The sequence below is a fragment of the Camellia sinensis genome, chromosome 12, assembly GCF_055761805.1.
Source record: "Camellia sinensis isolate YWXY chromosome 12, ASM5576180v1, whole genome shotgun sequence".
NCBI classification, from domain to species: domain Eukaryota; kingdom Viridiplantae; phylum Streptophyta; class Magnoliopsida; order Ericales; family Theaceae; genus Camellia; species Camellia sinensis.
In genome coordinates this window covers 119,487,710-119,513,722 of record NC_138972.1, presented here as the reverse complement: position 1 = coordinate 119,513,722, position 26,013 = coordinate 119,487,710, and the positions used below count along the sequence as shown (strand labels likewise).

Below are 26,013 nucleotides of genomic sequence, written 5' to 3'. Positions count from 1 at the left end.
TCCTTTTTAATGTTTTAATAATTTTTTTAAAAAAAAATTACAAAAAAGGGGCAAATTACATATACCTTCCTTGAGGTTTGGCTAAATTACAGATACCCCTAAGATTTCGGAAATTACATCCCGCCTCCTAAGATTTGTATTTTCATAACAATTTGCCCCCTGAGGTTTAAATTTCATAACAAATTAACTCCTAATTTGTTATGTAAATATAGCATTCAGGGAGAAATTTATAATTTCTCAAACCTCAGGGGGGTATTTGTAATTTGGCCAAACCTCGAGGAGGGTATATGTAATTTGCCCCCCAAAAAAAAACAGTTATTCTTTATTTTTTTACACATATTTTCATTAAAAAAAAACCCAAAACAATCATTAATCTAGGAATAATGTTAGAGATCCAAAATGTTTTACAAATATTTTTATCAAATTTCTCACATAGGTGTGGGACTTACGTGAGACATTTGGTAAAAATGTTGGTAAAACATTTGAGGTCCTTAACATTTCTTTTAATCTAGATACACTTAAAACTCGTTTGGAATGTGAGTTGACTTTTTGATTATTTTAGTATGGAGTTAAAAAAATTATTTGGAATATTTTTTTTTTGATTTTTTTGATTTTTATAAGAGAAAAAATGAAATGATTATGGGTTGAATGTGACATTTTATCCTATTTTGTATTATATGACTGTTTTAGTCCCAATGAGGCATCCAAACGAGCACTTAAAAAGTAATATAAAAAAAATAAAATAATTTGTGAAATTAAAAAAAAAATCAATTTATACAAAAATAAAATAAAAAAAAATAAAATTGTACCAATATATATATTGTATTTATTGACCTTTTAAATTTTTTAATACAAATTTCATACTTTTTAAATGTATCTACATTAAGAGTTGTCTTGAAATTTTTTTTTTAAGTGATTTTTTATCCTTTTATAAGAAGATGTGTAAAAAAATAAAAATAAAGAAAATAATTGTTTTTTTTTAAGTGATTTTTAGTTTCTTTAGCTAAAATTATGACTTCTCAAACTAGACCTAAATAGATTTAAACAGTAAAAAATTTAATTAAAAATGGTAACATGTTTACTAAAAACAAATTGCAAATTGAAGATTCAAAAATTCCAAACCAAAAACATTATCATCTCATAAAAATGCTAAAAAATCATTAAATTTTTTTTTTTCTTAAATGGGATAGGGGTAGTGTTATAGTTAGAGTTAGGATTTGAAAGATTGTAAATGATAATAAAATTGAAATTTTATGTGACAATAAATTTGTACCTATAATAAAAAATGAAACAATGAAGTTTGAAAAAGAAATATTAGACTGTATTTGATTGGAGGATTTAGAGAAAAATTTAAAAAGAATAAGGAAAAAGATATATAAAATATGAATAAAATATACTTATATTTTACTTAATTTCATATACATTTTAATTCTTAAATATTTGTCCAAATTTCTTAACCAAACACAAATTTAGGTGTATTAACGGCACTCATGAAAAATTAATATTGTTATGTATTTTATACTGAAATATATATTTTAATTTTATTTATTATTATCTCTACAAATCATGGACATCAGTTGAGATCATTTTATGTAAAAGTTGTGGTGGCTTATTATAATTTTAAAACTTAAAGGGCGGTTAGTGTAATTTCCATATTAAAAAATTTCCAGTCATCACCTTCCTCTGAGTCCTTCATGGAACGTGAATAGATCGCGATTTGGAGAGCGGGTTTGAGGATTTGCAGAACAGTTTGAGAAATTGCGGGAGAGAGAGAGAGAGAGATGGGGATGGAGGATGATGATATTCCGTTGGACGACAAGGCGAAGAGAATGAGAGATCTGTTATCGAGTTTTTATTCCACGGATCCTCCTCATTCAATGCCCGCCAACACTTCTTCCAAATACGCCACCCTCGACACCATCAACACCACTTCTTTCGATGCCCACCAGTACATGAATCTCCTCGTACGCCCTTCTAACTCTCTGCGTTTTATGTTGATCTTGTGTGAAATGTATTTATTATATAATATGTTATTGTTGTTATCTTAAAATTATAGTCGATCTGCTTGAGTGAGTTTGTTGTGGAATGTCAAAGCAAAATTAGGGTAATTCGGACACAACCAAGACCCATGTCTTTTATGCTTTCTATATGAATTGCTTAAATGGGAAAAGAAATGGAAGAATTTCCACACGGGTTTGTTTTGGCTTTGCATTAGTAGAATGTTTTTATGTCAATTGAGCTGCATTAAAAAAAAAAAACTACAAAATTATCAACCTTATGGATTGTTTGGTTGACTGGAATGAAGGTGGAATGGAATGGAATTACCGGTCCCTTACAATGGTGAACGATGATTCAGTTTGCGTTGCATTTTTCATCATTTTATTAGTGAGCCAAATGTGATCTCTCTATGGAATGACTGTTTCTTACAATGGTGAATGATGATTAAATTTGTAATTCATTTTTCTATCATTTTCTTGGCGAACCAAATGTGAGAATGGACTTTTTGATAGAATGATAATTTCATTCCAACAAACCAAACACTACCAAATTAGGGGGTGAATTTTCAGAACATTTTGACTTGACAGGAGGCCCATGTTGAGGGCTGTTTTAAATTAATTACCTTGCTATGTGATCTCGCCTCTATCTAACCCCAACTAAATCTGATCTAGATATTGAGTCTTGTACACTTGGGTGTAGGTTATGATAGTTTAATTTTTCATTATACTAGTGTTGCACTACAAATTATGGCTGGAAAGTTTAGAATTTATCCTCATTTTCTTACTGTTTGGACTTAATATTGCTGCCAAATGCTATATCAAACAATTCCTTTATCTCATTTAGGACTATTAATGGATAAGTAGTTTCAGTTTTAGATCAATGCATGATTGCATTCCCAAGTTTCTTTTTGGGGGGTTGTACTGGAAATGGTTCCAGTGACTGAGAAACTCTTCCCAATCTTAATGCAATGCATCAATTGCATTGTGTCAATCTATGAAGCACGGATACTTCAAATAGGGTGACGTATCCGTATCGTATCCGTATCGGATACCGATACTCCTTGGATACTCGCGGATACGTATCGGATACTTATTAAAAGTATCGGATACTTCTTAATTAATTTTTCATTAATTTTAGAGTATCGGATACTTAATTTTGAAGTATCGGATACTCCAAGTCATGTTTACTTGTTTTATGGAATTAGAATTGTAACATTTATTGCATAGTAATAGAATGTAATATAATTGCAAGTATAAATATAAGAATATTTTTCTAATACTTTGTTAAGTTCTTCGATAAGAAGAGCATAGTGAGTTAAATAATAGAATTTATCAAATTGATGTATCCTAATTATTTCTTGCATGTCCCCTATAACTACATAGAAACTAAGAATTAACAAAAGAATATAACAATGGTAAAATTAAATATCAATAAATAAATAAGCAAGTAAACTTGAATATAATATTTTTCACTAGTATCAAAGGAAAAAACATAGGGACAAGTTGTGAATTGTTCTATTATTGTAATATAAATATATTAAACTTGATACTGAAATGAAATATTTGCAAGACCTATAAAAAATTTAAAAAGTAAACAAGCTACTAGCTTAAATTAATACAAAATTCTTAAAGGATAGTATTGTGCATTATAAAATTACATTGTGATTTCTTAACATTCTTTAACTTATGTGTAACTCACTATTAATAATTCTAAAAAATATATTTTTCACAAACGTATCCTAGCCGTACCCGTATCCTATTTTTTTAGGTTTTGTCGTATCGCCGTATCCGTATCGTGTCGTATCCGTATCTCGTATCCGTATCTATGCTTCCTAGGTGTCAATCGTAGGGCTAGAATGAGATTTCCATTCTCGACAAGTACTCTTAATTTTTTTAATGTGGGTTCAATAACTATTACTTACTTATCTCACTAAAATCTGTAGGTACAAAAGTCAAATTTAGAAAGTTTGCTTCAGAGACATGTTGAGATGGCTGCTGAGATTAAAAATCTCGATACTGACTTACAAATGTTGGTTTATGAAAACTACAACAAATTTATTAGTGCCACAGATACAATAAAAAGGTAGATATTTATTTTTTCACATTGTAAATGTACTGTTGCACCACCCTTTCTTGTTATTGGCTAGCAATTCGAAAATAATACTTTACCATGTTGAACATGATAAACTTTTACAAATGTCGACCTTGGCATACAGTTGCATTTGAATGTGGATTTCAATCTCAATGTCCAATATTTTTTCAAATTTAATTAAGCATATTCTTTGTATTTCATATGGCAACAGTAATAATTTTTTTAAATCTTTGTTCGTTGTTTTAGATGGAAACAGTTTTTATTTTTTGGTGTAACAAGTCAGATGAAGAACATTTGTTTGATATTATTTATTTTTCCAGGATGAAAAATAATGTTGTGGGCATGGAGTCAAACATGGAACAACTTCTCGAAAAGGTGTTGGAAAACACTTCTTTCCTGTTATTGATTAACTAGTGCAACAGTGCTTTTAACATAAGAAGGTAAGATAAAAGGAAACGGAAGGAAAGGCATTGAAAAAAATCACATCTGCTTCGTCATCTTTGCAGATAATGTCTGTACAATCTCGAAGTGATGGGGTCAACACTTCTCTTTTTGAAAAGAGAGAGCATATAGAGAAATTGCATCGAACACGTAATCTTTTGCGCAAAGTTCAGGTAATGAAGTTGCATCAAAACCTTAGTTACAGTATTACAGATTAGTGCACTTGTTTGAAAAATGACTATATTTGGAAGGAACGCGTGATTCTGCCAATTCAGGGGCTTATGATTTAGATTTTTTAAGGTTAAGTCTTGAATTAGATGGATATAGTCTCATTTCAAGTCCTATACTCTACATAAATTTTGGTATTTGGCCATGTATAAGTTACACATATCTCATCTTATGTGGAAAAGAGCAGTTCATATATGATCTACCTTCTAGACTTGGAAAGTGTATAAAATCAGAAGCTTATGCTGATGCAGTCAGGTTTTATACTGGAGCCATGCCGATTTTAAAGGTTGATTTTCTTACATGGTTTATCTCTTTTCTACTTCCCTTTCTCATTTTGTTCTTTTTGTATGATATCAATCTCTCTTTTTAAATGTGTAGTCACAAATCACCAATGACATGCCTCTTTGTTTTATTTTACCAGGCATATGGAGACTCATCTTTCCAGGACTGTAAGAGAGCATCTGAAGAAGCAGTGGCTGTTATTATAAAGAACTTGCAGGTTACATTTCTTTTGCTTTAGTTACTACTTAATGGTGTTTCATTTAGATTAACCACTTCACTACATCAGCATATGACGAGGGAAGTTATGCGTGATGGTTCTGTCATTTGAATGAAAGTCAAGGGATGCATTAGCAATGATAGTGATTAAAATTAAGTTGAAAAACAAGAAAATGAAGCCTAAAGGAATGTTGGTTGAGGTGGCGAGAAAATACATGACGGACAATGGTTTAATGGAGGAATTGGTCATGCTAAAAGTTGATGCTGGAAAAATGATTTGTGCGGATGGTCTCAAGTAGTTGGCACTCAAGGTTTTGTTGAGTTGACCCTATTAAAGTGGATGCTGAAAAATGACTTGTTTATCTGGTCTCAAGTAGTTGAGTTGAATTGAGTTTGAGTTACGCTAGTAGTGGGATGCTGCTAATTTAACAACTGACAGCAGGAACTGTGGGCGACGAAGAGTCTTGCCTTGCCGCCTCCTCTTAGGTTTAAGGTGACGACACATAGTTTATAAAGATGGCAGGAGGCAAGACACCATCTTCAGACAGTATGTCACAACTTCTGGTTTGTTGGTCAGTATTGAAGATTCTGATTCTTATAAACAGTTGGAATAAGCAAAGTTTACTTTTCAAGCTAGTGGCTTCAAGCCCCTTCAATTCCCATTAATTTGGAATGAAGTAACAAGTATGTTTAACAAGTAATATGCCAGTTGAGAAAATTACAAGAACAAAATGATCTCCAGCTCTTAAACAAAGTCTTAGTTCTGCAAGCAGGATATTGCAAAAGGGTGCCCTTACTTCAAGCATAGATACAGAGTGAGATATGCCCAAGGTGTCTCATATGTACTTCATCTTTCAATGTTATAAGCTTCTAAGGTTGAAATTGTTTTGAGATGAGACTCAAGGTGTAGTTGTCAATTCCATGTGATTTAAATACTCCTGAGGTCCTTCGTAGTTTGGGCCTGTTTTATATATGCTTCTGACTTATGGTCAGGCAATATTGTTGGAGAATAGGTTTCTTATGGGTCTGCTTTTTTCCGGGGGAAACTTATGATATAGCTGTTAAAGGTGATAAATAAGAAAAAGAAGTAGAATAATTCTTGGTTTTAATTGCTGAATCTCTGGTTCTTTTGCTGCTATAATAATAGTAACTTCCTATCATAGGACCTCATACTTAAATTCTCTTTCTTTCAGGGAAAGCTATTCTCAGATTCTGAATCTATACATGCAAGAGCTGAGGCTGCAATGCTTCTTAAGCAGTTGAATTTCCCGGTATGTGTTTTACTGGTTTTTGTCAATCAAGCTTATTTGCTACTTGTTTTGTTTGTTTTGTTCTTACAAGGAAAGTAGTCATTCTGATTCTGTTATCGAATTACACAAGGAATATTGCTAGATATTTAAATCTGAAAAGATATGTGACGTATTATTAAGTTGGAAACTAAGTAGCACAAACAAGGACACACAACACGAATTCATTGACATTTCAATTTTAAAAAATGAAGGATACGACATGTTTTGGGCACATTAAAATTTATATTTTTTAAATTTATTATACGTCATATATATGAATTACCTATTGAAAGATAATGAAAAACATCTAACATAACATTAATTATGTTTAAAAGTTATATATTTTATAACTTAAGCATCAAAAATATCATTCACGCAACAATTACATTTTAAAGAATGCAAAACAATTACAAAATATTGTAGTACTCATAATATATTCATCTTATAAACTAGATGTTGTGCACACCCACATGGGTGTGCTTGAAATTTCCATGTGACTTGAGATTGGCAGTTATAGATTGAATCGGCAATTACAAAAGGGCCTATGCTTGAATTGTTAATTACAAAAGGGTAATCTAGGAATAAAATTTATGTGACAGAAAAGTGTCAACACCAACTCAACCCTTTGTATCAGACAATAGAATAGATATTTCAAAACATATTAAGAGTGTGTAAGTAGTGTTATGAAGAATGCAAAATATTATTATTATGAAGGAATTCTTCACAACATGTTTAGAGGGTTCAAGAAGTATCACTGAAGGTCTGTGAAATGTCATTAAAGTGTCCGATATTATGAATTTGTTTTTTTAATTAAGACACATTGAAGAAGTGTCAGACACGCTTTTAGGAGGGTCCAAAGAGTGTTAGGCACGGCATGCTTCCTCTGAAGAGGTCTGTGCGTCTTAGGTTGGAAACTTACATTTCCTAAGACTTGTAGTCTTTGTGGGCTAAAGATAGAATTCTGGTTGTGCACTCAGAATCCTACAAAATGACACAAGTATCTAAGGAAAGATTCTTTGCGTTCAACTGAAGCATTGATATGTAAACCATGACAGTTTGGCTTTGTATTTACAGGTTGACAGCTTGAAGGTAAAACTCCTTGAAAAGTTAGAGCAATTCATCGACAATCTTCAACTCGAATCTACAGAAATAAGCAATGCTGTAGTGGGTCTTGACGAACCTCCTAAACAAGGAAATATTGCCGAGTCAGTTCCTTCTTCTCATGAGGTAAATGGACACAAAGAGCATTTACATTTTTAATAGATTCTAAATATTAGGAATTTTAAGAACTTTTTTTTTTTTCAATTGCTTATTTGTTGGTATATTCTTGGAAGTTTATGTATAAGGGTGCAAAGTGCAAGTAAGGCTAGTAGTAGTTGAAAATATGCAGCTTATTTGCTTCTTCCAACTTTTCCTGCAAAGAACTTTAAACGTTCTGATGACTTAAAAGTTCTCTTGATCCATATGTAGCCTTGTGGAGAATTTAATTGGTTTGTGATTTTCGTACATTTATGCCTGTACACACTACAATGGAAGTACAAGTAACTTATCATTTGGGTGCAAACCTCGTGATGCTAAAGGAAACTGTTTCTCATTTGATTTTTGCCCTTGTTTGTTGATATCAAAACCCCTTCCAGATGTTAATGCAATTGAAGTGAGATGAGCAGTCTCAATTCTAGACTGGGCAAGTGGCACTCGCATGTATTAAGTGTAAACTATGTTAGATGGATGGGTGTCGGGTGTGGGTATTTATGTGTCCAAGTGTTAGAGTCATCTAATTCCATGTCTAAGGACACAGGGACACAAAAAAATATTAATATTCTTCAGTATATACTGCTTTTATTTTGTAGAGTAAAATGGTGTTCACAAGCAGTCAGAGCATTTCATGCATAATATGGAGTATTATGATCATCTTAAATCACTAAATATGCTTGCAAGGTGAAAGTCGACCTACACATGTTAGACACATATCCCATACCTTTACCAAAGTGTTGAGCGTCTGACATGGGTACTTCATACATTTAGAGAGTTCATGTAGCATAGAGTATAAACAAGCATCTAATTACAAATGTAGGAGCAGGCTGGTCATGTAGTTCTACCTACTTTCTTGTTCTCCTAAAGCGTATGCAACTATTGCTTCTTCTTTTTTTTCAAAAAATTATTTATTGATTGATTTTTACATTATGCAGTTAGTTCATGCTTATCAAACTCTTTTCCTTTTTTTTTTTTTTTTGGTTTAGGCTTCAACTTACGAATTTGTTGAAGCTGTGCGTGCTTATCGAGTAATATTCCCTGATTCGGAGCAGCAACTAATCAAACTTGCACATGACCTAGTTACCAAGTATGAGTTTATTTTTCATAATTTTTCTCAAATCTGCTAGCATTATATGATGTTCTCATTTCTTGAATGATCTTTTTAGAGTAACATGTGGTTTTGCTCATAAAATGTCGTTGACACTTGTTTCTGTAGGCACTTTGAAGCCATTCAACAACAAATCAAGAGACAGATTTGTTCAACAGATCTATTGGGAATGCTTCGTAAGTTATAAATGCCTGCCATTACATCATTGTATTTGTACTGGAAGTGCTAGTTTAAGTATCTACCGTAATTAGTTTTTTAGCCCCAAGTAGTTACTACTTTGAGTTTGAGTTGAGTATATGATTCTTAAGCTAAGCAATTGCTTCAATAAACATGACGCCCCAGCTTCACATGAATGTGAAGCAGGTTATCATAGAGTGAAGTGGTGACCTATCCTAATAATATGTTTAGACTCAAGGTTGCTGGGCTTTTCCAAGCTCGTTTTTATTTTAATAATTTGCTTTTATTCCTCTTAGCTTTTAGTTGGTTGCTCTTCTTTATTTAACAATTATATGATTATTAATAATAAAATGATAATCATACCCTTATAAGACATATTATTTCCTGACAGTTTCGAAGGGGCAAGGACCTTTTTTCCTCTACGGACAAACTCCAGCATGGTTGGATATCCTTGCTTAGGTTTGGATGAATCTATTGAGTGATCTCATCAGATTTAAACCTGCACTCTAGTATTTAAGAAGCGACCGGTGAGAATACACAGTGAAAATTGCATTATAGTTAAAGATCCTTGCTAGGTTTGAGTGAATCTACTGATTGATTTCTTCATACTTGAACTCGTATTTTAACGATTTAAAAGTGACTGGTGAGAAAACTGCAGTTAAGCGTGCAAGGAAAATGCATTTTCGCCAAAGTAGGTTGCCTTAATATAAACTAATCTAACATTAAAAGATTGCAGGATGCTCATAACTGGAGTTGATGTTTGCCCTCTTTTTCAATTCCTCGTATTTGTCCTTAGGCCACGTTTGATTCATCAAGAAGTTATCCCGCATTTGGTCCAAACTTTCTGACCCGGGATAACTAATCCCATGGAAGCCTTTATCCCGCGTGTATGGGATTATTTTTTCCTGGGGGAAGGGTGGGACAACTTATCCTGGGATAAGACTTTTATCACAAAATTTCAAAATGCCCTCCTCTGGATAAGTTATAGCAGGATTGTAATTTTGGATTAACTTATCCCGCCTAATTGTGTCCATGAATCAAACGTGGCCTTAGAATACAGATGGAGAATTAGTTTTTCTTGTTTCTCATAACTTGAATAAAACATAATCTTCCTTTACCTCATTTACATGAGAAGAGCAAAACCGAACTTCATGAACTTTTAAAGAGGTCCTGTACACAAGGAATTCTTTTGTAACCAAGGGGATTTGCACAATGAACATACACCCAATTTATTTATTTACTTATTTGTCAGGTTCCAACGATTGCTGTTCGAAATGGTACTACTTTTGGTCCTACCGAGTCAACAAAAAGTCTGCTTGATTTGTTAATTTTTTGCTTAAGAATTTTGTTGTTGCAGGAGGTCCTCTGGATGCCAACTGGAGAATGGAGAGTACCCCCAAAGTCACTAAATTTTCTATTAAAAACTAGTCTCAATGAGAAATTAGTCCATTAAGAATACTAGTTAATATAATATTGTTGCTTGACACCATTAAACTTTCTGTTAACATAATCATGAAATAATTTCAACTTTTCAAAACTTTGAAATATGTTGATTTGAAGTTGAAATTTAATTCATTTTCTTAATCAAATGTTCATCTTTAAACAGGGGTAATTTGGACCAATGTGCTCTTGATGGATGAAGTGTTGCCTGATGTTGCTCTTTCTGGTTTTTCTTTAGAGGTTTTTCTTATCGTTTCCTTCAATTTTGTAGTTGATAATTACCTCTCCCTGGATTCAACTTTCCTATCTCATTTCGATTGAAAATAAGCTGTGTGTTAGAATTTCCCATCTTTACCTTCACCTACTCCACTACACACTCCACTTCACCTACCTCCACTTCACCACACACTCCACTTCACCTAACCCACTATCACCTCCACTACACCTACTACCACATTTTCTTCTATATATAGATTGTATAGGAATTGTAATAAAACAATCTTGTAACATATCAATCAATAATACAGTATTTTTTTAACATGGTATCAGAGCAGGTTTAGAACCTACTATTTTCGCTTCCCCGGCGGGCGGCAACCTCACCTTTGCCGCCCGCCGGACCTCAACCTAGTCTGTTTGTTTACACATACCTTCTTCCATAATTAAGCTCTTCTCTGCCTTTACAATGGCTGCCAACTCCGGAAACTATCCTCCATGGGTGAGCAAACTCAAATTCAAACCCAGACCCAACCTCAATCTCAGTCTCACCATGAATCCACTTCTCAATCGCAATCTCTCTCATACCAACCCCGAAGAAGATCTCATAGAAACCCTAACCCTAATTCATCGTCTCATTCATGAATTTCTTCAGATCCATTTAGCAGAGGAATCGGATCCTCCGCTACCCGATAACCCACCCAAATGCGCTTCGGAGGTCTGATCAAGACCTTCGCTACCAGATCCGCGTCGGTCATCGAGCCCTATCGTCGCGATCTCAAGGTATTCGGGTCTGGTCTTCAGCAGGACACAGCGGTGTTTCGCGAGGTCGCCAGCCGCGCCGTGAAGGCTCTCCCGTCGTCGATCGCGGTCGGCGCGTCGGTGGCTCATGGATCGCTAGGGCACGCCATCGATGGAGTTTTGACATCAACGGCCGAGATCATCGCACACGGTCAGGCAACCCTTCTCGCACCCTCCATTCCTTGCCCAAAAGCATTCTCTACCAACAACTCGCCTTCAAGGCCGGCCCTTCAATCTACCCTCGCTTCGTCGAGCTCTGCGGCGGCGAAAATCCAACCCCAATCGAATCCGAAATCTTCTTCGCTCTGATGAGGTTGGTGACGATCTGGTCCAAGCTTCAGACACCTTGTCATAGGCAGTAGCCAAGAACATGGTCAGTGTCGCTCTACAAATCTCCACTACTGGAGAATATATTGAATACAGGGAACGGAGATTGGAGGACACGATGGATGTGGATGGTGGCCATCATCGAGTGGTTTCTGACAAAAAAAAAAAAAAAGAAAAAAAAAAGAAAAGGCTCGGGCTTGGAGCGCCTCAAAAGGGAATATTTCCCACACCATCCTTCTTTTATTTACACATACAACCCTCTCTCCACTTATTCTTTTTATTATTTTTATGCACACACTCAGAATTCACAATCATACAACCACAACCATGGGCACTTTTCTTTTATTTTTTTATTATAATATATTTCTTCTATCCCTCTTTTAATTTTATTTTATTTTCTTTTATTTTTTTATCTTTTTTTTTCCATCCACAAATATTTTTATGTATTTTCTTTATCCATTGTTTTTATTTTCTTTTATTCTTAACCAAACCCACAACACCACATAACACCAACAACATTCCACAACCTTGTCATTTTTTTTCATTTCAGGGATCAACCCCGATCCCAATTTTACACAAAAAAAAAAAAAAAAAAAAACAAAAACAAAAAAAAAAAAAAAAAACAAAAAAAAACAAAACAACAAAACACAACACCCAAAGATTTGTTTTCTTTTCTGCAGACGGCCACCCACCGCCCTACTCTGCCGCCGGTCTCTTCTTTTTGCCTCCGTCCTGGGCGGTCCTTGACGGTGTTGCTTCCGTGTTTCCTTGTCCACCGAGCACGTTCAGTCCCCCATATTCCTCCACTGCCGCATATGGCGGACCTCCAAATCGGAACATCACGGTGGCCTTCCGCTTCAGCTCCTTGTTTTCTGCCCTTAGCACGCTTATCTCTGCTCGCGCATCCTTATACATGCGTTGGAGCAGAGCCAGCTGGGAATTTAAATGCTGCACCTCATTTGTCCTACTCTGCAGCCGGTTCGACAAATTTGTGACCGCCGTCATGGTTTCCACGCATGACTTCAGAGTATACTGATTAGCCTCAATATCAGTTTGCACCGCCATTTTTTGCTCCACCGACCGCATCGGAAAGTTCAATGGAGCAAAACCAGAGGTGTTTGGTTGAGGTTCACTGGCCACCGCACCAGTTATTTCTCTTGTGGGCTCGTTCAGTTCTGGAAAGAGCGTGAGCAGGTTCTGGGTAGCTGGACGGGAAGGAGAGGCCATGTTTTTGGGTTGCTAAGTGTTTCGGAAGGGTTGGTGACAGAATGGCAACAAAGTGTTCCACAGTTTCTCTCTCCGCAGAGGCAGAGTTTTTTTCAGCGAAGGGTTGGTTTCAGAGGTTTCAGAATGGTATGCCTCAGCCTCAGCCTTCGTCTTGGATAAATAGCCGAGGCCGCCACGCGTATCGCGCGCCTCTTGCCGCCCGACAAACTGGCACGCCTTTTCATGGCACATCTTTTGACAAAGTGGACACGCCTTTTGCTGGCACGCCTTTTGATGAATTGGGCACGCCTTTTGATGGCACGCCTTTTGACAAAATTGGGCACACCTTTTGAGGGTGCCACTTTTACAAGGGTCCGACAAGACTCTATAAACTGTCCCGACATTTGATACCGGTTAGCTTTTTCAAGGGTTCGACAAGACTCTGTAAACTGTCCCGACATTGATTCCGGTTAGCTCCTTTATGGGTCCGACAAGACTCTGTAAACTGTCCCGACATAGATTCCGGTTAGTTTCTACAAGGGTCCGACAAGACTCTGTAAACTGTCCCGACATTGATTCCGGTTAGTTTCTACAAGGGTCCAGCAAGACTCCGTAAACTGTCACAACATTGTCTTCTACAACGGTCCGACATGACCCCATAAACTGTCTTCTACAACGGTCCGACATGACCCCATAAACTGTCTTCTACATCGGTCTGACACCACCATACAGTGTCCTCTACAACGTTATGACACCCCATACAGTGTCTTCACCAACGGTCTGACACGACCATACAGTGTCTCCTATCCTTTTTTATTTTTATGTATTTTCTTGTTTTGTTACTCTCTCCAAACTCCAGTTGGTTAGTTTCTCTCCTCCTTGAGTTTGCGGGGGGCTGTTAGAATTTCCCATCTTTACCTTCACCTACTCCACTACACACTCCACTTCACCTACCTCCACTTCACCACACACTCCACTTCACCTAACCCACTATCACCTCCACTACACCTACTACCACATTTTCTTCTATATATAGATTGTATAGGAATTGTAATAAAACAATCTTGTAACATATCAATCAATAATACAGTATTTTTTTAACACTGTGTCATGCTTATATGTGGATGAAGTTTGTATATTGATTACCTTTATATGGTTCCAGGCTTCCCGTCTTGCTGTCAAACATTATATTGATAGCACATTTTCTCATCTGCTACTTGATATCTCAGGTTAGTCTCACCATTGAAGTTTTCAAAGTGTAAAAAGTTGATTATTTAGATCAAAGTTCATTTTTGTTGACACAGCTACCACTAGGTACCGCAACCAGAAAAGAACTGACTTAGGGTGTTCTAAAGAAATCTGAGCCACTTGATAATTTTTAAATATATATATATGTGATCAAAGATAATAGGAGACGTAATTTATTAGTTTCTATGAAATATATGACATTAGCAACCCACAATTGATTTGTACGAGTTTCAGTTGTTCTCAAGTGTCTGATAAGTTTGAACTTTGAATTGGAAGATGCTCTTACAAGACCGAAGGAGGGAACAGAAGAAGAATATTATTTGCAGTCTGCTCTTGATGCCAGCAAAAAAGCAGTAACTGAAGGCAGCATGGACGTCCTACAGGTAAAACATGAGTAGTTATTAATTATACCTGTCTGCATATGTAGGGACTCATTGCCAGTTAGGTTATCCTCAACTTATGATTATTCATGTTAGGCAATTGTCAGATCTACCAATGCTGCTTGTCACATCCAAATCGATTTCAGATCTGCATAAGTTGTCGTTTTACATGAAACACTTCTTATCAAATACTTGGTGCTTCCAAGTCTTCTGTTTTGATTTGTAAGGGTGCTTAGGTGTGTTGATGATTTTTAGTTCTTGAGCTAGTATTGGTGTAATCAAAAGCAGTACTACCCCAGCTATCTGCGTAATTCCTGTATATATATCACAATGTGGTACGCATAAGTTACAAAGCTCCAGCTTTATCAATCCGAAGAGCTATTTTCTTTCCTTATTTTTCTTTTTGTAATGTTTTTTAATAAAAAAATGAATTAAACCATATTAGATGATCTTTTGGAAGTGTTTAGGGAGCTTGTGCATTCTGGAGTTATGCATTATTAATATTACCCTACTGACTGAAAGCAAACCATTTTGTTAAAGAAATTACCATACCATGTTCTAATGTTCTTCTTCTTCTTCTTCTTCTTCTTCTTCTTCTTTTTTTGTTTTGGATAAGTATACTTGTTCTAAATAAGCCTTGTAATGATGTGATGCTTACCTTTTTATGTTCCTTGTAGTTCAATAATTGTCATTCTAAACTATTTTTTCTATTTCAATTTTTCATGTCGATTTCCTTTGCTATTATAGTCCTTGTACTTTTTTTGTTAAAAAGATTTTATCATGATAAACAAGCATTGCATTACAAGTTGAAGTTAGTCATTGTCATGCTACTTCATTTTACCTTTTTGATCTCTGATTATGCTATCTGTATCACAGGACTTCCGTCGACTTCTTGATAACGACCTTGGACTTCTGGTAAAGTTGAGAGAATTAATCATTGACTGGGTACAAGAAGGATTTCAAGACTTCTTCAGAAAACTTGATGATCGCTTCCTCTTGCTCTCTGGAAAGACTAACTTAACTAGTCAAGATCAAGGTTTGACGGAGGAAACACAGAAAGTCAAAGTTCTTTCTGGGCTTATTCTTGTGATGGCTCAACTTTCTGTTTTCATCGAACAAAATGCCATTCCAAGAATCACTGAGGCTAGTAGATCTTTAATACTTACACAATCCTATTGTTTTTTAAGCCTTATGTAGCATAATTATTGTGCTTTTCACAGTTTTAGGAGCCTACTTTGAATTTTCATTTTCAAATTGTCAGGAACTAGCTGCCTCTTTTTCTGGTGGTGGTGTTCGAGGCTATGAATATGGACTTGCTTTTGTTCCTGCAGAAATTTGTCGCATATTTCGGTCAGCTGGTGAAAAGTTTTTGCACCTTGTATGTTTGACACATCCTGAATTTATGTTCTCAAATTTATAATCTGCATTGCGGTTACTAAACATGTGCTATAGTTGTGAAGCCAATTTGTTCTAAAGTTGCTTTATGATGAATAAAATTAGTTCTGACCATTCTATGCTTATTAGGCTAAATCCCAAAATTATTTGAGATGCGTGTTCCCTTCATGTGAAGCATCTTACTTAGAATTTTTTTACTAGATCATGGTTTTAGTTTCTACAATTCAGCCCAAAATTAGCCCTTCTGCACCAACACATATGCTATTCATCTTATTATGGTTAATGAAACCTATATTTCTCTCAATTTTTGAGTATGAAACAATCAACATGGCTCTTCTGGTTTTCGTGAAACTTGTTTTCTTCAGCGCTCGTAGCTGTTGGCGCATTGCGTTTCTCAATCCTTTTCAATCTGCACTTAAAAGTGGTCAATTTGGGATATAATGCATTGACATGCTGGAATTTTTACTTCATCATTTTCATCTGTCTCTTCCTGCACCCTTTGAAACCAAATCAGAAGGAGGAAATCAGAGAATAAGATCCTTTTAGGCAAATTATGTTCTCTTTTTCTGTCCTAACCATTTATGATTGTATAATATACTGTATCTATTCAAACTATAGTTGAGCATATAACTCTTGATAGAACAGAACAGTGAAAAAGAATTCATATAGCGAACCCCACTTGAATGGGACACATGGCTTAGTTTGGTATTCAAACTAATATTATTTTGTTTATTAAAAGTAGCAGAGCTTTACATAGGTATTGCAAAATGGATTCCTTTTTCACTGTATTTGGTTGGCATATAGGCACTGGTGATCAACTGGAGAGCAAGCTGGGTTGGAATGATCTAGAATTCTGACCAAGGCACCTAGCATTAACAAAAAAAACTAGTTGATGTTGATTTGGCTTTATTTGGAGTCCCATTACATGTAGAATGTAGTTCTTTATTTAAATTTTTGGAAATGTTGTTGGGCAGTTACTTTTTGGGTTAATTTGAGCTACTAACTGAGATTATTGTTGCTCTGAGTTGACTTGTTTATCCAACAAGATGGAACTTGGAATGTTTTCACTATTCATTGTAACTATTTTACATCAAAAATTGGTAATAAATCCAATTTTAATCTTGCTATGTTTTGCAGTATATCAATATGAGAGCTCAAAAAATATCAATTCTTTTGAGGAAGAGGTTTACGACACCAAATTGGGTCAAGGTCAGCACAGCTTAATGTAGTATTTCTGCGACCTTGGAAGGACATTACCTAGTTTAGCAATAGTTTAACATCTAATTGTCGTATAGTTAAGCTGATTTACTCTTTTTTTGGTGCTTTTCTCTTTCCAGCACAAGGAACCGAGAGAAGTTCATATGTTCGTTGATTTATTTCTTCAAGAGGTGAGTTTTGTTCATTTTGATTCATGTAAGGTTCTGATCTAGTGAATTATAAATGGAGTTCGAGAGAATTTCATTTGGATGTCAGTTTTTCGCTTGGGGGGGGGGGGGGGGGTAAATTCCATATGATTATTTAAGGGTTCATTACACCAAGACCACATCAACTATTAGCAAATATTAGTTACCCCTCATCTACATCCTTAACTAAATAAATTTATCATTATATGGTTTTTATAGTTAAGGGTGTCAAAATGTACGGGTTCATAGATGAGGGGAATAAACTGATATTTGCTAATAGTTGAGGGAGGCCTTGGTGTAATTAATCTATTATTTAATCGTGTTGTATACTTTTGATGCATGGATGTATTTATAGGAAAAAAATTCAAGACGCTCACTTTGAATTTCTCATTTGCTAGTTGGAAGCAATAGGAACTGAAGTGAAGCAAATTTTGCCTCAAGGGCTTCATCGTAAACATAGTCGAACTGACAGCAATGGAAGCACCATTTCTTCACGCAGCAATCCATTACGGGATGATAAAATGAGCCGGTCAAGTGCCCAAAGGGCTAGGAGCCAGCTTCTGGAAACACATCTAGCAAAATTGTTCAAGCAAAAAATGGAAATTTTCACAAAAATTGAACACACACAGGTTTAGTATTTGTGCTGTAAAAAAATATAACTGGTACTTGTATCAGAATAAAATCAACTGATAATGCTTGTAATTACAGGAATCGGTGGTAACAACCATTGTCAAACTTTGCTTGAAGAGTTTGCAAGAGTTTGTTCGACTCCAGACATTTAACAGGAGTGGATTCCAGCAAATTCAGTTGGACATTCAGTTCCTGAGGACTACTTTAAAAGAAACTGTTGAAGATGAAGCTGCCATTGATTTCCTATTTGATGAGGTAACTGGATTAGGTTTATTATATCCTGGTGTTCAATTGACATCTACTTTTTTGTTAGAATTTACCATAAACCTACCACCACTACCACCTCACCTACTCCACTAAACCTAACCCACTACACCACTACCACCTCCACTTCACCTACTCTCCACCTACTCCCAAACACACTCCTATATAATAGGAATCCTTGTAATTGTAATAAATACACTAAATCAATAAACATCAATCAATAATACATAAATTTTTACATGGTATCAGAGCAAGGTTAAGACCTTAGTATTTCTCGCTTCACCGGCGGGCGGCAACCTCGCCTTGGCCGCCCGCCGGACCTCAACCTATTCCGCTTATTTTCTACACATACCTTGACTTCTTCAACATTTTCTTACACCCCTCCTCCGCTATGTCGGCGGCGGCACCCGCATCATCGTCTAGCCTCTATCGCCGTTCACCTCGCCTCTCACATATTCGTGGTTGTACTCTTACTCGTCGTCGTCGTTGGCGTTTCTGGCGCAGCTTTTCTGCTCGTCACTGCTGTTTTTTTTTCCCGATTTGCTCTCTCTCTCTTAGCCATGGATTTGGGTGTGGGGTGTAGAGCTGTGGCTCTGTTGTTGGTAGCCATGTTTGCTGGCTTGAAGGTTTCAATGGCAGCAGTGTACAAGGTTGGGGACTCCGCTGGTTGAACCATCATTGGGAATATTGATTACAAGGCCTGGGCTGCTTCCAAGACGTTTCATGTTGGAGATGTCATCATTTTCGAATACAATTTTCAATGTCACGTGTTGCAAGTGCCCCACAAAGAATACCAAGCCTGCAGAAGTGTAAGACAGTAACATGCATCTTCACATACAGCTTGGGTAATGTGTAACTATCAAAAGCACAAGCTTCTTGGACATCCCTCTCTCTCTCTCTCTCCATGGACCCAACATCATCATCATGCACCCACTCTATCTCCCTCTCTCTCATCTTTTCCCACTTTCAAACCCACTTTAATCATATCTCTCCTTTCTCTTAATTTATTTCATCCACAAATATTTTTCTCTATTTTCTTTATCCATTATTTTCTTTTATTTTATTTTTCTTATTAAACAAAACAACACCACAAAATAACACCAAGAACATTCCACAACCTTGTCATTTTATTCATATCAGGGGATCAACCCCGATCACACTTTTACATCAAAAAAAAAAAAAAAAAACCCACACAAACAAAAACAAAACTACCACACCCACAGTGGGATTTTTCTTCTCTACTCAGCCGCCGGTCTTTTCTTCTTGCCTCCGTCCTGGGTGGTCCTTGCCGGTGTTGCCTCCGTGTTTCCCACTCCACTGGGCCCGATCACTACACCCTGCTCCTCCACTACAGCATATGGCGGACCTCCAAATCGGAACATCACGGTGGCCTTCCGCTTCAGCTCCTTGTTTTCTGCCCTTAGCACGCTTATCTCTGCTCGCGCATCCTTATACATGCGTTGGAGCAGAGCCAGCTGGGCGTTTAAATGCTGAACCTCATTTGTCCTACTCTGCAGCCGGTTCGACAAATTTGTGACCGCCGTCATGGTTTCCACGCATGACTTCAGAGTATACTGATTAGCCTCAATATCAGTTTGCACCGCCATTTTTTGCTCCACCGACCGCATCGGAAAGTTCAATGGAGCAAAACCAGAGGTGTTTGGTTGAGGTTCACTGGCCACCGCACCAGTTATTTCTCTTGTGGGCTCGTTCAGTTCTGGAAAGAGCGTGAGCAGGTTCTGGGTAGCTGGACGGGAAGAAGAGGCCATGTTTTTGGGTTGCTAAGTGTTTCCGAGCAGGGTTTACAGAGTATTTCAGACTGCCAAAATTCATAGGTTTTTTGCCTCAGCCTCAGCCTCTGTCTTATAGCCGAGGCAGCCACGCGCATCGCGCGCCTCTTACCACCAGCCGACAAACGGGCACGCAAGCCAAGGCGCCCACGTGCCTCGCCATCATGTCCGGCACACCTTTTGATGAATTGGGCACGCCTTTTGATGGCACGCCTTTTGACATAGATTGGGCACACCTTTTGAGGGTGCGACTTTTTAAGGGTCCGACAAGACTCTGTAAACTGTCCCGACATTGATTCCGGTTAGCTCCTTTATGGGTCCGACAAGACTCTGTAAACTGTCCCGACATTGATTCCGGTTAGTTTCTACAAGGGTCCGACAAGACTCCGTAAACTGTCTTCTACAACGGTCCGACATGACCCCATAAACTGTCTTCTACAACGGTCCGACATGACCCCATAAACTGTCTTCTACATCGGTCTGACACCGCCATCCAGTGTCCTCTACACCGTTATGACACCCCCATACAGTGTCCTCTACAACGTTATGACACCACCATCCAGTGTCTTCACCAATGGTCTGACACGACCATACAGTGTCTCCTATCCTTTTTTATTTTTATGTATTTTCTTGTTTTGTTACTATCTCCAAACTCAAGTTGGTTAGTTCCTATCCCCCTTGAGTTTGTGGGGGGCTGTTAGAATTTACCATAAACCTACCACCACTACCACCTCACCTACTCCACTAAACCTAACCCACTACACCACTACCACCTCCACTTCACCTACTCTCCACCTACTCCCAAACACACTCCTATATAATAGGAATCCTTGTAATTGTAATAAATACACTAAATCAATAAACATCAATCAATAATACATAAATTTTTACATTTTTTCTTCTGCTATCGTATATGGCTTGAAATTAATAATCAAGAAATTTAAGGGAAATTGTTGAAATCTTGGAACCATCAAGGAACAAGATTTCATTTATTTTTCATCTGACAGCTGATACATTTCCGTTTCTTGGGAAAAACAAAACATTGTTGGAAATAATGAGTTGTTTCAACACCTATTAGGAATATTTAACAATGCGTATTTCTATTTGCATCTTTTTGTCCAAAGAAAAAATTGAGAATAAAGAAAAGTAATTATAGAATCTTATAATAGACAATGAGAGATAGAGAAGACAAGATAAAACAAATAGGATTAAGTCATTTTTTTTCGTACCTACTACTATTAGAATTTTGCATTTTCTTAATGTTTTTTCATGAACGCTCCGTTTAAACTGTTTACTTATGAGCTTTTAATATTCAATTATTTAACCATTGAGAATGTATTGACATTTTATATAAGCTTGATTTTTTTTCCAAACATTTTCAAAAGTTTTCATATTATTTTCTTATTTCTCTAGTGTTTCTGAAACATGTTTGGTTTCCAAGATTGCTGAAACTGTGAGATATTCTGTGATATATTATTATGGCTAGACTACCCTCATAAACTAATTAATATATCATAGAATATCTCACAGAAACATCATACTGACACAAAATTTTGATCCTTGGGAGCCATTAGTGTTCATGATGATAAGCATTGGCTTGTTTTGTTGAGCAGGTGGTTGTTGCTGCTGCAGAACGCTGTCTTGATCCAATTCCCTTGGAACCACCCATCCTGGACAAGCTTATACAAGCGAAGTTGACAAAGACCTCAGTGCAAAGCCCAACCTCTTCATCACCACATGGAATAACAAGTCAGTGATGCGAATGCCCCGTGCTACTATAGAAGGCGATGACACATCTGCAGCGGTTATGTTTGAATTTTGATGATCGAAATCTGACCTATGAGCACCTGAAGTTAATGATCAGGTCTTGAAAGTTATACGGACAAGTTTCAGCTTGAATTTAATTGTTTTCGGTGCGCGTTCAAAGCTTGATTTTTAGTAAGTTTTATGGATATTACGGCCTCGTTTGGGAAGTGGCTATTTTAGTAGGCTATTTGACTTTTTGGCTATTTTAGTAGGCTATTTTAGTTTTTGTGTTTGGGAAGATGAGATGGATTTTATTTGAGTTGTTGTATTGAAAAATGTGTTGAAATGATGTTTGAAGTTAAAATGACAAATTTGTCCCTAAAAATATATATTTTTAAATTGATGTAAAGGGGTAAAATCGTAATTTACTCATTGATGGAACAATTTGTGTAGCTGACAGTGTAGGTTGTGCCTACACTGCCGGCAGTGCAGCCTATTTTTTTTTTTTTTGAAAAAGCTTTGAACAGTGGGCTTTTTGGCTAAATTTTCATTTGAGGCTATAATAGCCTCAATCTACTCTTCCCAAACAGCGCCTACGTATGCCATCATTTTGTTATGTTATATGAGGTGAAATTGTTCAATTGTAAGCACACAATTTCATTTGTTTAATCACTCCAATAAATTTTTGTTGTGGCCATAAAGACATTAAATATTAAATATAACGCTAATATCACGTGGCGTTATTATTATTTAATGAACATTGTTGATTTGTGATAGAGGTCACAATATTATTGGATTAAGGAGAGATAAGGATTGACTACTTAATACACTTATGACTTTTTATTAGCTGATGATACTATGGAAGATAGTACTACTATTACATTTAATATTTTTTTCCAAAACATACATTGTCCTGTAAAAGAAAAATTCAACTTTTGTTTTAATGTTTTTTATTATATTTTTCAGTTATGATTTATTTTTAAATTTTAAGAGATTTCATAGTATAAAGTCCTTAAAAAGGTCAAAAGATAAATAAAATATAAAGTAGGAATAACAACTCAGGTTTTTAGGTGACGACAATTTTTTAAAAAAGAGATTAAAACACGAAAAAATTTAAAATTTAAAATTTAAAATAGTAAAAGTGTAATTTACCTTAATTTATGTCACTAGCATGGTATGGCATGGCTTAGTTTTAGATAGATATTGGGGGTTAGGGTAAATTAAGAAAAAATAAAAAGACAAATTATTAATACCCTTCGAGATTTGATTAAAATACGGATTTCTTTTTAAGATTTGAGAAATTACATATTATCCCGTGAGGTTTATATTTGCATAGGATGAGGTATAATTTCTCAAATCTCAGGAGAAAATTCATATTTTAGTCAAATTTCGAAGGGATGTTGGTAATTTGTCCAAAATAAAAATAGGAGTCAAAATGAGAAAATGTTGCAACTGAATGGTAGCAAAATGTAATTTAACATTTGTTTGGGTAAGAGTTTTTTTACGCGGAGACACACTTGGCACAAGCGTCCCTTGACGAAAAGGGTTTATCGCGAGAGAGAGAGAGAGCAGAGGAAGAGGAAGCCTCAGTAAACACTGCTTGCTTCTGTCGTGTTGTTCTGCAATCGCTTCTCTTCAAGGTTAGTCTAACATCGTTTCCTTTTCTTTATTTTCTCATCTTGTTTTCATTGTGTAATCTCGAAAATATTTCGGATTTAAAGATTATTGAATTAGGGTTTTAGATATTTGAAATGGATGAACTAGAAGAAGAAGAAGAAGAAAAAAAAAAAAAAGTAGTGTAAATTTCCTATGAATTTTATATTTCTTGCCTATTTTGTATTATTTTAGCTTCTTTATTCCATTGGTTTGTGGGTTATGGTTCTGTGAGTTTGGTCTTTGGTATTTAAATTTCAGAACATTTTACATCTTCGAGTTAACATGATTCTTGGCGAGTTATTGTTGTGGATTTTAAGTACAGTTGTAAGCTTGCAATTGAATACATAAACATATATTAGATTCTTTTGCTCTTTTATGTTCACCTGTGTTGTTTGTTTGATCTGAAAAAATTGGCTTCTTTACAAGAACATCCGACCATCCACCCCACCGTATTCTATTGTTGATGCTCTCCGGACCTGGATGGAAGAAAATTTTACATATGTCCATATTAGGAATCAAACCACCAAACTTCGCCTTGGGCCATAGCAAACTAGCTCAGTGAGCTGGGTTTTGCCCTGAACTTTGCTTTGGGTGCCTACCTATAATGCTCCATAGTCTTGGGTGTGAAAATTGGGTGTGATTACATGTCCAAGTGGCAGACCTTGCTAAACCTAATTCTTAGAATATTAAGATGTGTAAACAAAAGTCAGGTATGGATATGGGGATATGTGGGGAGCATGTATATGTTGCATATTGTATATTGTAAATCTTGTTAGATAAAATGTTGTAAATTATTTAAAAACGTACTCAAATTTAAATAGGATTTACAAAAAATATGAAATTTTATAAATGAATCTTCGTTACATGTTTTCTCAATGAGGATTTTTTTTTGCGAGTTCGACCCAAATTTTTCTTTGGCTCAATTATTTTTGGGGGTGGAGTGTGGGGTGTGAGGGTGTGGGGGGAGAGTAGACATTATCTAGCAGGTATGGAACACCATTTATCTGTGTGCCCATCTAATGATAACATTGGTAATTTATTTTTTGTCCTTTGTCCACCATTTTCTTGTTTTCAGGGCCCTGTATTCATTTAAGCCCCTTCTATTAGTTCGGCACACCACCAACATGGAATTCTCAAAAAACAGGATAATTACTCGAGGGAGAGAGATATTTGACTTTTATCTTTGTATTTAGGAAAGCTAGATGGGTTCCTTTTATTGACCATCTAAGGATAGGGCTGTTCAATTCTGTTCATTAGAGTGATCAATGCAGTTATATTCATTCTGATGGAAAGTAATTAGTGAAGCTTGCACATGAATGTTGGCTGTGGTTCTTGTGCCTTAGCTTTTTTTGCTTTCAGTGAATTGGCTCTGAAAACCCTACATTCAAGTACATGCTAATTCTTAAGTTCATCAAAGTCATGTGGTCACTGCCATTGAGATCATATCAAAATTACACATTGAATTGAAATTTTAATTTTTTAACTTCATTTGTTATGTTAGCCGGCTTCCACTGTCTGTATGGTGTATTACTGCCTATAAGATAAACTGATTCCTTCAAAAGATTGCACAAGGGGGAACAAAAAAATTTGAATTGAACATTCTTGTTGACAGTTTTGGTAATTGATGGTTGAGTGAGTTATTAACTCCACTTGTGGTCTTATCTGGAGTCTGTCTTTAACACAGTCTGTTTCAACTCACAGAGGAGGTGAATAATATGAGAAAAGAATATAAGAATGCACATTAGTATTGCTGAATTTATGCTTCTATTTGTTTCACTAAGGTTGAGGATTGCTAAATAATATGCAGGAGTTAAGAGGACATATGATGGAGGCTCAACCATGTGAAACCATTTCTCAACCTCGGGTTAAAGCTGTAATCCGCCTTGGATCAGAAACGTATACTGTTAATGCAAGCAAAGGAATTCTTTCTGAACAATTAGTTTCGATGAAAGAGGAGAGCATGAGCATTCTAAAGGACTTCATCACCAAACATAATGTCCCGAATGATGTTCCTGATGAAATTGACGATATATCATCAGGCGATGATGATGATGGTGAAACCTCGGAAAAGGTTACTCTGAAGTCAAAGAAGCAACGGAAATGACTTGATAACTTCTGAGCTTAAATTATATTCTGCTTTTGTGTTCGAGAACTGTTGTGAACAAAATCTTATAATGTGTAATTGTTACTGTTACCAAAGCAGCATATTGTCCGGTTCCAGGGCAGACTGGCACCAACAGTGTGGATGAAGTGGTTTCCAGGCGTCAGTTTCTTTGGATCAAGTTTTTTTTAATTCTGTTTTTATGGGCATTTCCTATTAACATTTACTTCTTTTGTTTTTTGGGACCTTTTTATGGACCTTTAGTATGGGTTTTTATTTTTTATTTTTTATCAACACTAAAAGGTAGTAGCTTTAAACAAATGTAAAAC

The 26,013-nt window shown here is 36.0% G+C and overlaps 2 protein-coding genes across 3 annotated transcripts; both read left to right on the top strand.

Annotated features, from left to right (window-relative positions):
* Nucleotides 1–1,590: 1,590 nt before the first annotated feature.
* LOC114268079 (Vps51/Vps67 family (components of vesicular transport) protein) lies at nt 1,591–22,312 on the top strand. 2 transcript variants are annotated; one of them, XM_028209180.2, is made up of 20 exons: nt 1,591–1,964; nt 3,941–4,080; nt 4,410–4,464; nt 4,596–4,703; nt 4,946–5,044; nt 5,180–5,257; nt 6,450–6,527; nt 7,620–7,772; nt 8,786–8,886; nt 9,016–9,083; nt 10,691–10,764; nt 14,234–14,300; nt 14,596–14,702; nt 15,576–15,842; nt 15,961–16,077; nt 17,232–17,303; nt 17,432–17,482; nt 17,896–18,126; nt 18,206–18,382; nt 21,795–22,312. In XM_028209180.2, exons 1-20 carry the CDS (start codon nt 1,782–1,784, stop codon nt 21,936–21,938), a joined length of 2,370 nt encoding a protein of 789 aa, XP_028064981.2. In that variant the 5' UTR covers nt 1,591–1,781; the 3' UTR covers nt 21,939–22,312. The 2 variants fall into 2 exon arrangements, with proteins under 2 accessions (XP_028064981.2, XP_028064983.2); XM_028209182.2 differs by lacking the exon at nt 3,941–4,080 and having other exon boundaries at nt 1,594–1,964.
* Nucleotides 22,313–23,434: 1,122 nt separating this feature from the next.
* Nucleotides 23,435–25,910, top strand: LOC145804738 (uncharacterized). The gene is made up of 2 exons (XM_082899708.1): nt 23,435–23,567; nt 25,391–25,910. Exon 2 carries the CDS (start codon nt 25,406–25,408, stop codon nt 25,685–25,687), a length of 282 nt encoding a protein of 93 aa, XP_082755834.1. The 5' UTR covers nt 23,435–23,567; nt 25,391–25,405; the 3' UTR covers nt 25,688–25,910.
* The last annotated feature ends 103 nt before the right edge of the window (nt 25,911–26,013 follow it).

Bases quoted from the DNA above. Each gene is read 5' to 3' on its own strand.
- LOC145804738 (XM_082899708.1), top strand. From the start codon at position 25,406: ATGATGGAGGCTCAACCATGTGAAACCATTTCTCAACCTCGGGTTAAA.
- LOC114268079 (XM_028209180.2), top strand. From the start codon at position 1,782: ATGGGGATGGAGGATGATGATATTCCGTTGGACGACAAGGCGAAGAGA. The intron at 17,304-17,431 runs GTCAGCACAGCT...TTCTCTTTCCAG, and splicing joins CGACACCAAATTGGGTCAAG to CACAAGGAACCGAGAGAAGT. The intron at 18,383-21,794 runs GTAACTGGATTA...TTTGTTGAGCAG, and splicing joins TTGATTTCCTATTTGATGAG to GTGGTTGTTGCTGCTGCAGA.